Source organism: Amblyraja radiata, chromosome 7 (assembly GCF_010909765.2).
Source record: "Amblyraja radiata isolate CabotCenter1 chromosome 7, sAmbRad1.1.pri, whole genome shotgun sequence".
In the NCBI taxonomy this organism is placed as follows: domain Eukaryota; kingdom Metazoa; phylum Chordata; class Chondrichthyes; order Rajiformes; family Rajidae; genus Amblyraja; species Amblyraja radiata.
In genome coordinates this window covers 83,951,257-83,963,756 of record NC_045962.1, presented here as the reverse complement: position 1 = coordinate 83,963,756, position 12,500 = coordinate 83,951,257, and the positions used below count along the sequence as shown (strand labels likewise).

Sequence of the window (12,500 nt, the reverse complement as noted above, 5' to 3'; positions counted from 1 at the left end):
CAACATCGGGAACAATCTTCCTGCATCTAGCCTGTCCAACCCCTCAAGAATTTTGTACGTTTCTATAAGATCCCCCCTCAATCTTCCTAAAGGAGCTTCCTTTAATTCTGATGTACAGGATATTGTGCCACCGATTCCAATACATATCAAGTTTTAAATTAATTGACAATTCTTAATGATCGGTAAGGACATTTATTAGCTGGCATCTTACAAATTCGTTGAGAATGATTTGTAGCCTTGTTGGGGACTAAGATTAAACTCAATAACCAGAGTGGTTTGTGAAGAAGAGATTACAAACGCAAGCATCCATTAAAAAATGCACAAAAGTGGTTTCGCACCAGGATAATTTACGATTTGCCATTCTATAACAACTTAGCAATGCCCGTCAAGAGGATAAAGAGATCTTAAGGCACTATTCAACAAAGAGGAGAGGTATTCACCTCTCTGTACCGGGCATTATTTACTCTACCTCAACCACTTAAGCCAATTTAACATATCATTTACCACATTATTGTTCCTGGGCGCAAACAGGGAACAAAATAGCCCGTGTATTTCCCTAACTAATCCTCCGCCATTTTCGCCACCTCCAACCAGATCCCACCACTGGCCACATCTTCCCATCTCCACCCCTTTTTGCTCTCCGCAGAGACCGCTCCCTCCGCAACTCCCTGGTCAACTCGCCCCTTCCCACCCAAACCACCCCCTCCCCAGGCAACCGCAGGAGATGCAACACCTGTCCCTTTACCTCCCCCCTCGACTCCATCCAAGGATCCAAACAGTCTTTCCAGGTGAGGCAGGGGTTCACTCGCACCTCCTCCAACCTCACTGCTCCAGGTGTCAACTTCTCTACATCGGCGAGACCAAGCGCAGGCTCGGCGATCGTTTCGCTGATCACCTCCGCTCAGTCCGTCTTAACCTACCTGATCTCCCGGTGACTCAGCACTTCAACTCCCCCTCCCATTCCCAATCTGACCTGGGCCTCCTCCGCAGTCAGAGTGAGGCCCAGTGCAAACTGGAGGAACAGCACCTCATATTTCGCTTGGGTAGTTTATACCACAGCGGTATGAACATTGACTTCTCTAAATTCAGATAGCCCTTGCTTTCTCTCTCCATCCCCTTCCCCTTCTCAGTTCTCCCACTAGTCTTACTGTCTCCGACTACATTATATCTTTGTCTCGCCCCCTCCCCTGACATTCTGAAGAAGGGTCTCGACCCGAAACGTCGCCCATTCCTCCAATCCAGAGATGCTGCCTCACCCGCTGAGTTTACTCCAGCATTTTGTGTCTACCTCCGTAACTAATGACCCTGGCCATTGCTTTAATAGTGTATCCTTTCTTGGGAAGTGCTAGGACAGAAGACCAAGGAAGTCCAGCAAGTCTCCAATGACTCTTACCGACTTCGACAGATACACCGTGGAACGTATACTATCGGGATGCATTGCTGCTTGGTTTGGGTACAGCCCTTCTTCAAGTCCACAAGAATTTGTGGATGTCATAGAGTGATACAGTGTGGAAACAGGCGCTTCGGCCCAACTCGCCCACACCGGCCAACACGTCCCATCTACCCTAGTCCCACTTGTCTGCATTTGGTCCATAACCCTCCAAACCTGTCCTATCCATGTACCTGTCCAACGGTTTCTTAAACGATGGGATACCTCCTCTGGCAGCTTGTTCCATACACTGTGTGAAAAAGTTACCACTCGGATTCCTATTAACTTTTTTCCCCTTCACCTTGAACCGATGTCCTCTGGTCCTCAATTCCCCTACTCTGGGCAAGAGACTCTGTGCATCTACCCGATCTATTCCTCTCATGATTTTGTAGCCCAGTCCATCACACAGGCCAGACATCCACACCATTGATAGACACAAACAGCTGGAATAATGGTGGGGCAGGCAGCATCTCTGGAGAGAAGGAATGGGTGACGTTTCGGGTCGAGACCCTTCTTCCCCACCATTGATTCCATCATCCCATCCTAAATCCTCCCATCCAGAACAGCACGGTGGCGCAGCAGTAGAATTGCTATTGAGGGAGTGCAGCGTAGGTTTACAAGGTTAATTCCTGGGATGTCATATGCTCAGAGAATGGAGCGGCTGGGCTTGTATACTCTGGAGTTTAGAAGTTTGGAGGGGATCTTATTGAAACATATAAGATTATTAAGGGATTGGACACGCTAGAGGCAGGAAGCATGTTCCAGATGTTGGGGGAGTCCAGCACCAGGGGCCACACAGTTTAAGAATAAGGGGTAAGCCATTTAGAACGGAGACGAGGAAACACAGAGAGTTGTAAGTCTGTGGAATTCTCTGCCTCGGAGGCCGGTTCTCTGGATACTTTCAGGAGAGAGCCAGATAGGGCTCTTAAAGATAGCGGATTCAGGGGATATGGGGAGAAGGCAGGAACGGGGTACTGATTGGGGATGATCAGCCATGAACACAGTGAATGGCGGTGCTGGTTCGAAGGGCCGACTGGCCTACTCCTGCACCTATTGCCTATTGCCTATTGTCTGATCCTGACTATGGGTGCTGTCTGTATGGAGTTTGCACATTCTCCGGGTGCTCTGGTTTCCTCCCACATTCCAAAGACGTGCAGGTTCGTAGGTTATTGTCCCTAGTGCATAGGATAGAACTAGTGTACAAGTGATCATTGGTCAGCGTAGACTCAGTGGGCCGAAGGGCCTTTTTCTACGTTGTATCTCTAAACAAAACTACATTCCACCCTGCCTTGGGAAAAGACAAAGCATAATCTAAGTCTATTTACACCCTGCTTATTCCACTCTTCTCACCTCTCCCGTCAGCTAGAAGGTACGAAAGGTTGAAAGGAGGTTCGAGCAGATTCAGGAACACTAACTTCTCTGCTGTCCCAGGCTCGCCCTGATCTTCCAACCTACCTCATTGCACACCTTGCAGGTTTCTCTTTATCTTTAAGGCTATAACAATGTAACACCATATTCTACACTCCGGTAATTTTTCTCATTGCACTACCTGATACATATGTGTAGGAAGGAACTGCAGATGCTGGATTACACCAAAGATAGGTACATAATGAAACCTGACCCGGCTGAGTTACTCCAGCACTTAGTCTCCTGCTGAAACTAAGTCCATCACCCCTGAGTTGCAGATGATAGGCGGCTGCATAGTTACTTAGACAGACACAAAAAGCTGGAGTAATTCAGCGGGTCAGGCAGCATCTCTGGAGAAAAGGAATAGGTGACGTTTCTGGTCAGAAGCCTTCTTCAGTCTCAAGAGCCTTCTTCTGAAGAAGGTTTCCGACCTGAAACGTCACCTATTCCTTTTCCCCTGAGATGTTCGCTTGACCCGTTGAGTTACTCCAGCATATAGTGTCTATCTTCGGTATTATAGAGGTGTATAAAGTCATGAGAGAAATAGACTGGGTAGACGCACAGTCTGTGGCCAGAGTTGGGGAAATGGGAACCAGAGGGCGGAGGTTTAAGGTGAAGGGGGAAACCATTTTATATGAATCTGAGGATTTAAGAAGGAACTGCAGATGCTGGAAAAATCTAAGCTAGACAAAAGTGCTGGAGAAACTCAGCGGGTGAGGCAGCATCTATGGAACGAAGGAATAGGTGACGTTTCGAGTCGAGACCCTTCTTCAGACTGATATGGGGGTGGGGGGGGGGGGGGCAGGAAGAAGAAATAACATCCTTTCTTCTTCCTGCCCTACAGTCAAAAAGGTACAACAGAGGATGTACTTCCTACGGCAGCTGAGGAAGCACAATCTGCCACAGGCAATGATGGTCCAGTTCTACACGGCCATCGTAGAGTCTGTTCTCACCTTCTCCATCATGGTCTGGTTTGGCTCAGCCACCAAGCACGACATCCGGAGGCTGCAGCGAATCGTCCGATCAGCAGAGAAGGTTATTGGCTGCAACCTTCCCTCCATTGATGAACTGTACACTGCAAGGGCCAGGAAGCGAGCGGGCAAGATCATCTCTGACCCCTCTCACCCTGGCCACAAACTCTTTGAATCACTTCCCTCTGGAAGGCGACTCCGGACTGTCAAAGCTGCCACAGCCAGACATAAAAACAGTTTTTATCCACGAGTAGTTGCTCTACTCAACAGCCAAAAATCTGTAGCCTCCCTTTGATCTGGTATTTTGTTGGTTCACATGCTTGATCAATGGTGTTTTATCATTAATGTTTTATTATTATTAATGTTTAGTGTTTTCTGAGTCAACTGTCACTGTATGTCATGTTGTTACTTGTGGGCGGAGCACCAAGGCAAATTCCTTGTATGTGAACACTTGGCCAATAAACTTACTTACTTATTTACTTCACCCGGTGGCTCAGCACTTCAACTCCCCCTCCCAGTCCCAATCCGACCTTTCTGTCCTGGGCCTCCTCCATTGCCAGAGTGAGGTCCAGCACAAATTGGAGGAGCAGCACCTCATATTTCGCTTGGGTAGTTCACACCCCAGCGGTATGAACATTGACTTCTCTAATTTTAGATAGCCCTCTCCATAGCTTCCCCTTCCCAGTTCTCCCACTACTACCCCTACTGCCTCCACACACTTCCTTTATTTGTCCCGCCCCCTCCCCTGACATCAGTCTGAAGAAGGGTCTCGACCCGAAACATCACCTATTCCTAGATGCTGCCTCACCCACTGAGTTTCTCCACCATTATTTGTCTACCGTCAATTGTTCGAGCAAATGCAGTTATTTCTTAAACCTTCCAATGTGCCGTTACTTCGTCACAAAGGTGGTGAAAATTCAATTGCCAGTCTTTTTTTTTTTTTTCCGAATTCTGGAGAAATTCTGGTCACTTTTTGAACGAAACTCTCGCTGTTGTATCACCCAGAGATTTACAGCCACGACATGTTTTTAATGTACTGCTTCAAACAGGGAACAGCCATTAGGTTTGCCAGCTGAGTAAGATGGGCTGTAAAACTCTAATAGGTTAATTATAAAGTAATTGAGATGCCAATGGGATCTGGGAGTATTTTTTACATTATACAGGCAACCTCACTTGTAAAGGGCACGCTGGGACTGAGGGCTGATTAGCAGATGAGAATATAAGCAGTCAAATTACACTTTAACCTGATGTAAACCAGGACAGTGACGGAGATAGCCTGCTTAGTTCAGTTTAGAGATACAACGTGGAAACAGGCCCTTCGGCCCATCGAGTCCGGTCCGACCTACCATCTCCCTCGTTCACTAACACTATCATACACACACTAGGGACAATTTGCAATATTACCAAAGCCAATTAATCTACAAACATAGAAACATAGAAAATAGGTGCAGGAGTAGGCCATTCGGCCCTTCGAGCCTGCACCGCCATTCACTATGATCATGGCTGATCATCCAACTCAGTATCCTGTACCTGCCTTCTCTCCATACCCCCTGATCCCTTTAGCCACAAGGGCCACATCTAACTCCCTCTTAAATATAGCCAATGAACTGGCCTCAACTACCTTCTGTGGCAGAGAATTCCAGAGATTCACCACTCTCTGTGTGAAAACCTATACATCGTTGGAGCATGGGTGGAAACCGGAGCGTCTGGAGAAAATGCACGCGGTCACGGGGAGAACGTGCAAACTCCGTACAGACAGCACCCCGCGGTCAGCATTAAACCCGGGGTACTGGCGTTGTGATGCAGCGACTCTACCGCTGCGCCACCGTTCCGCCTGAAATAATTAAAGATTTAATAGGAACCAGAGGGGCGACATTTTTCAATCAGAGGTTGGTGGGGACATGGAACGAGCTGACAGAGGAAGTGTCAGTGTAGTTCATTGTCACGTGTACCGAGGTACAGCAGGGAAAAGCTTTTGTTGCGTGCTATCCAGTCAACGGAAAGACAACAAATAGTTGAGATATATCGAAAATATAACAGTATTTAAAAGGCATTGATAGGAAAGATGTAAAACAATTTGGGCCAAATGCAGGCAAATGGGACTAGCTTAGATAGGACATCATGGTCAACATGAACGTGTTGGGCCGAAGGGCCTGTTTCCATGCTGCATGCATCCGTGACTCCAAGGAACTATGATTTTCTAATAAATTATGAGAAAGCATGAACTGTGTGGGTGAATATAGTCGAGTCAAGTCAAGGGATGGAGAGAGAGAGAATATTCTATAGTCTGGCAAACTGGTATTATTTTTTATTTATTCGATCTAACTTCAAATAGCCATTGCTTTCCCTCTCTCTCCATCCCCTCCCCCTTCCCCTTCCCAGTTCTCCCCAAAGAACCTATAGCAGAGCAAGGTAGACCACACCTGCTAAATGCAATGGGCTGACGTGTAGTACGCAACGGAACGGAACGTGGGCCTTTTTTTCATCCATTTCCGTAACCCGACCCGACCCGACCCGACCCGACTCGCAGTGTAATCAACGTTGCGGGGGAACAGTTTGTGTTAAAAAATTTAAATTCTGAAAATGAGGAGAAGATTTTCACCAAAGAACTTTTATTTTTACGAGGATGTTTCCGTAACCGGCTTCCGTCTCCGCACTAGTATCTTTACTCCGCTATGGGATCTTTGGAGCGGAGACGGAAGCCGGTTACTGAAATGGGGCATAAAATCACCCATGAATCTGCCCATGACCGTACTACGTCTTTTTCGTCGAGTGATCTATCTTGCTCGCTATAGGGTCTTCGGTTCTCCCCATCAGTCTTAAGAGCCTGCCCCCACTTGGGCATCGTTTGTCCGTCACGCAGGTGGCACGCGAAGATTTTGAGAATCTCAATTCCTGGGGCACCGCACGCTACCGTGCGTCACTGCCTACGCCACCGTGCCTCACCACGTGACATGCACGCGCAATGCACGCGTCACGGCGTAAATGATGTTGCGTAAATGACGCGCAAATGACCCCCAAGTGGAACAGGCCCTTTACTGTCTCTGACTACATTCCATCTCTGTCCCGCCCCCTCCCCTGACATCAGTCTGAAGAAGGGTCTCGACCCGAAACGTCACCCATTCCTTCTCTCCAGAGATGCTGCCTGTCCCGTTGAGTTACTCCAACATTTTGTGTCACCAATGATTAGATTGTCACTATCCTACAGAGACTATATAGTCAATGAATAGGTCGTTTATCATTATTATATAGAAATTTTAGTCAGGGACTATGATATGCAGATTCCACAGTCACTATTTAAAATACAGTTGAGAGTTACGATTGCATAACTGGTTACCAATATTATATAGAAATATCGTTAGAACTGCAATACAAAATATTATAGACAATAGACAATAGACAATAGGTGCAGGAGTAGGCCATTCGGCCATTCGAGCCAGCACTGCCATTCAATGTGATCATGGCTGATCATCCCCAATCAGTACCCGTACCTGCCTTCTGGTTACCCAGTTTAATATCATCCATCAAATGCCAACCTTCAAATGTCATGTGATATTTAAGTATAGACCACATAAGCTCCGCTATCTTTAAGAGCCCTATCCAGAGAACCGGCCTCCACCGCCCTCTGAGGCAGAGAATTCCAGACTCACAACTGTCTGGGTGAAAAAATGTTTCCTCATCTCCGTTCTAAATGGCTTTACCCCTTATTCTTAAACTGTGGCCCCTGGTTCTGGACGCCCCCGACATCTTAATAATCTTATATGTTTCAATAAGATCCCCTCTCAAATAATCAAATGTTGATCACTATCCAAAGGTTAAATAATCATTGTGATGAAGGTGGTTAATATTTGGACAATATTAATATTAAGGAAAATAAATTTGTTTATTATTGTCACGGTTCACTGAGGTTTGTGCGTTTAATTTAATTTAGTTTAGAGATACAGTGTTAAAACAGACCCTTCGGCCCACGGAGTTCATGCCAATCAGCGATTCCCGTACACTTATACTGTCCGATGCACACTAGGGACAATTTACACTTATACCAAGCCAATTAACCTACAAACCTGTTCAAAAGGGAACTGCAGATGCTGGAATATCGAGGTACACAAAATTGCTGGGGAAACTCAGCGGGTGCAGCAGCATCTATGGAGCGAAGGAAATAGGCGACGTTTCGGGCCGAAACCCTTCTTCAGACCTACAAACCTATAAGTCTTTGGAGTGTGGAAGGAAACTGGAGCTCCCGGAAAAAACCCACGCAGGTCACGGGGAGAACGTACAAACTCAGTACAGACAGCGCCCGTATTCGGGATTGAACCCGGGTCTCCGGCGCTGTAAGGCTGCAACTCTACCGCTGCACCACCCTGCCACGCCCTACCTAGGCAAATCGTAGCATGCAGGTAATGCAAATCAGAAAATAAACAGAGTGCAGAATATAGTGGTATAGCTACAGATAAGATGGGGCAGCACGGTGGGGCAGTGGTAGAGTTGCTGCCTTACAGCGCCGGTGACCCGTGTTCAGGTGATGGACTGGGCTACCTCCACAGATTCACAACTCTCTGGGTGAAAAGGTTTTTCCTCATAATAATCCTAAATGGCCGACCCCTTATTCTTAAACTGTGTGACCCCTGGTTCTGGACTCCCCCAACATGGGGAACATCTAGCCTGTCCAATCCCATAAGAATTTAATATGTTTCTATAACTGATTGGGGATGATCAGCTATGATCACATTGAATGGCGGTGCTGGCTCGAAGGGCCGAATGGCCTACTCCTGCACCTATTGTCTATTGTCTAAGATCCCCACTCATCCTTCTGGATTCCAGTGAATACAAGCCCAGTCGATCCATTCTTTCCGCATATTTCAGTCCCGCCATTCCAGCAATTAACCTGGTGAACCTGGTGAAACGTACAAACTCCGTACAGACAGCACTCGGATAAAGTGCCTTCCCCGGTGCATCTTTAGAATTTGCCACGGGTCATTGCAGGCACGATGAATTTTCTTAGCCTTCTGAGGAAGCAGAGGTGTTGGTATGCTTGCTTGGCAAGTGATTCTGCAGTGGCTGCATTTTATGGAGCTTATGTGGTCTATACTTAAATATCACATGGCATTTGAAGGATGGCGTTTGATGGATGATATTAAACTGGGTAACCGTAGAGTTGGCCTTTAGAATTTGGATTTGACCAAAGATAATAGAACCACTTCTATTGTTGAACAATCATAGATTCACTATCAGGCAACTGAACCACCCTACCACAACCAGAGAGCAATCCTGAACTACTCTGCCAGCGATGCGATTATTTCCCGGGTCGTATCTCCGGTCGTTCTGCGGTCTAACATCTCGGAGCTGGAGGCTTCCCTCGGGACTGACTTTGAGCCCCACCGCGGGGAGATGGACTGACCATCGGAGCCGATTCCTTGCCTGGGACCGCTCCAGCTGCAGATTTTACTGTCGAGAGGGCGCAGTCTCAGGGTCGAGGCCGATGTCTGGAAGCTCCAGTGGCAGAAGGTTTCGACCACCCGGGTCCGATCGCCCGGCGCGGGGGAGCTGAGATTCCCTCTCGATGCAGGAACTTGATCGACCCGACGCGGAGCCAAGATCGTCCCGTCAACAGAGGGCTCGAGGCCCCCGACCGCGGGAGAACAAAGAAGGGAAGAGATTGAATGTGGAGGAGTCACTGTGGTGGATGTTTATGTTAAAATGTATTTTGTGTGTTCTGTTCCTTTTTTGTTGGTATGACTGACTTGGCAAATGAAATTCCTTGTAAGTTGCAAAACATACTTGGCTAATAAAGTATTATTGTACTGTTGTATTGTATTGTACTATCTACCACATTGGTGACCCTCTGACTATCCTTGATTGGACTTTGCTGGCTTTATCTTGCACAAAACGTTATTCCCTTATCATGTATCTGTACACTGTAAATGGCTCGATTGTAATCATGTATTGTCTTTCCGCTGACTGGTTAGCACGCGACAGAAAATCTTCGCACTGTACCTCAGTACACGTGACATTAATAAATGTAACTAAATTTGTGACCTTTCAGGACATGTTAAGATTTTCCTCAAGGACATAGAAACATAGACAATAGGCGCAGGAGGAGGCCATTCAGCCCTTCGAGCCAGCACCGCCATTCATTGTGATCATGGCTGATCGTACCCTATCAATAACCCGTGCCTGCCTTCTCCCCATATCCCTTGACTCCACTAGCCCCCAACTCTCTCTTAAATCCATTCAGTGACTTGGCCTCCACTGCCCTCTGTGGCAGGTAATTCCATAAATTCACAACTCTCTGGGTGAAAAAGTTTTTTCTCACCTCAGTCTTAAATGACCTCCCCTTCATTCTAAGACTGTGGCCCCTGGTTCTGGATTCGCCCAACATTGGGAACATTTTTCCCGCATCTAGCTTGTCCAGTCCTTTTATAATTTTATATGTCTCTATAGGAACCTTCCCCTCATCCTTCTAAACTCCAGTGAATACAAGCCTAGTCTTTTCAATCTTTCCTCTATATGACAGTCCCGCCATCCCAGGGATCAATGTCGTGAACCTACGCTGCACTGCTTCAATCACGCCAGGTTCTGCACGCCAGGTTGATTGCATTCGTCGACATGATAGGCATCATGTAAATTCCAGATCTTTTCATTCATATCAACTGAGCAAATGATAACATTTCTTTGCAGTTGATGAAAAGCAGATGCGCTCTCCTCCGCCCCCTGGTGGTGGAGTAAGGGCCTGTCCCACTTGGCCGTAATTTGCGCGTAATTTACACTACATCATTTACGCGTCACGACACACGACGGGCGCCATCTGCGTGGCGCAAATGACGGCCAAGTGGGTCGAGCCCTTTAGACAATATAGACAATAGACAATAGGTGCAGGAGTAGGCCATTCAGCCCTTCGAGCCAGCACAGCCATTCAACGTGATCATGGCTGATCATCCCCAATCAGTACCCCGTTCCTGCCTTCTCCCCATATCCCCTGACTCCGCTATCTTCAAGAGCCCTATCTAGCTCTCTCTTGAAAGTATCCAGAGAACAGGCCTCCACCATTCGGCCCTTCGAACCTACACCGCCATTCAATATGATCATCCAACTCAGTATCCTGTACCTGCCTTCTCTCCATACCCCCTGATCCCTTTAGCCACAAGGGCCACATCTAACTCCCTCTTAAATATAGCCAATGAACTGCCTAGGCAGTGAATTCCACAGACTCACCACTCTCTGTGAGAAAGAGTGTTTCCTCGTCTCCGTTCTAAATGGCTTACCCCTTATTCTTAAACTGTGTGGCCCCTGGTTCTGGACTCCCCCAACATCGGGAACATGTTTCCTGCCTCTAGCTTCCCTGTCCAAACCCTTAACAATCTTATATGAACCAGATCGGTGTAGATCGGTGAAGATGCACAGAGTCTCTTGCCCAGAGTAGGGGAATCGAGGACCAGAGGACATTGGTTCAAGGTGAAGGGGGAAAGATTTAATAGGAGTCTGAGGGGTAATATTTTCGCACAAAGGGTGGTGGGTGTATGGAACGAGCTGCCAGAGGAGGCAGTCTTCTTCTTCTTGTATACGGTGTGCACAGCCTAAAGTTGTAGTACAACCTGTTGTTCTATTTGATCTTATTTGATTGCATTCGTCGAAACAGGGCGGACCACGTGAAGGTTGCAATCTCCCACCCCAGGAGGTCGTTGAGGCTGGGACTATCCCAACGTTTAAGAAACAGTTAGACTGGTACATGGATAGGACGGGTTTGGAGGGATATGGACCCAACCCAGGCAGGTGGGACTAGCGTAGCTGGGACATGTTGGCTGGTGTGGACAAGTTGGGCCGAGGGGCCTGTTTCCACGCTGTATCACTCCATGACTTCTATGCAATCTCTTTCATCCAGCCCCTTGTCAAATCTGCTTTATCTTTCATTAAAGCGGAGATCAGAAGTAATTTGTCGCACCCAGACTCGATGACGGGGCCAAGTGATTTGTGGCGGCAGCTGATGAAGGATGGCTCAGAAGTGTTCAGTAACCACTGACTCTGAGCCCTTGTTTTTAATGCAGCGATTCGGGAGCCAAGCCAAGAACCGTGGCCCCCTCGTAGCGGAAACCTGCCGGTGAGCGTTAGATCACTCACGTCAACATTAACCAATTGATTTTCCCACCTCATCTTGTTGAGTGGATCATCCACTTACACTATTGATGCTATTTAATAAGCCGGACAAGTTTTATATGAACAGGAAGATAGACACAAAATGCTGGAGTAAGTGGGACATAGAAACATAGAAAATAGGTGCAGGAGTAGGCCATTCGGCCCTTCGAACCTGCACCGCCATTCAATATGATCATCCAACTCAGTATCCTGTACCTGCCTTCTCTCCATACCCCCTGATCCCTTTAGCCACAAGGGCCACATCTAACTCCCTCTTAAATATAGCCAATGAACTGGCCTCAACTACCTTCTGTGGCAGAGAATTCCACAGATTCACCACTCTCTGTGTGAAAAATGTTTTTCTCATCTCGGTCCTAAAAGACTTCCCCTTTATCCTTAAACTGTGACCCCTTGTTCTGGACTTCCCCAACATCGGGAACAATCTTCCTGCATCTAGCCTGTCCAACCCTTTAAGAATTTTGTAAGTTTCTATAAGATCCCCCCACAATCTTATAAATTCTAGCGAACACAAGCCGAGTCTATCCAGTCTTTCTTCATATGGA

General features: G+C 47.2%; 1 protein-coding gene across 1 annotated transcript in view; it reads right to left on the bottom strand.

Annotated features, from left to right (window-relative positions):
• The window catches only part of LOC116974903 (motor neuron and pancreas homeobox protein 1-like), a 17,474-nt gene extending 10,118 nt beyond the window's left edge, over positions 1–7,356 (bottom strand). Inside the window, exon 1 of the mRNA XM_033023512.1 lies at positions 7,299–7,356. Coding sequence (XP_032879403.1) covers positions 7,299–7,356 — 58 coding nt within the window. The remainder of the gene's footprint in view (positions 1–7,298) is intronic.
• Positions 7,357–12,500: the final 5,144 nt, after the last annotated feature.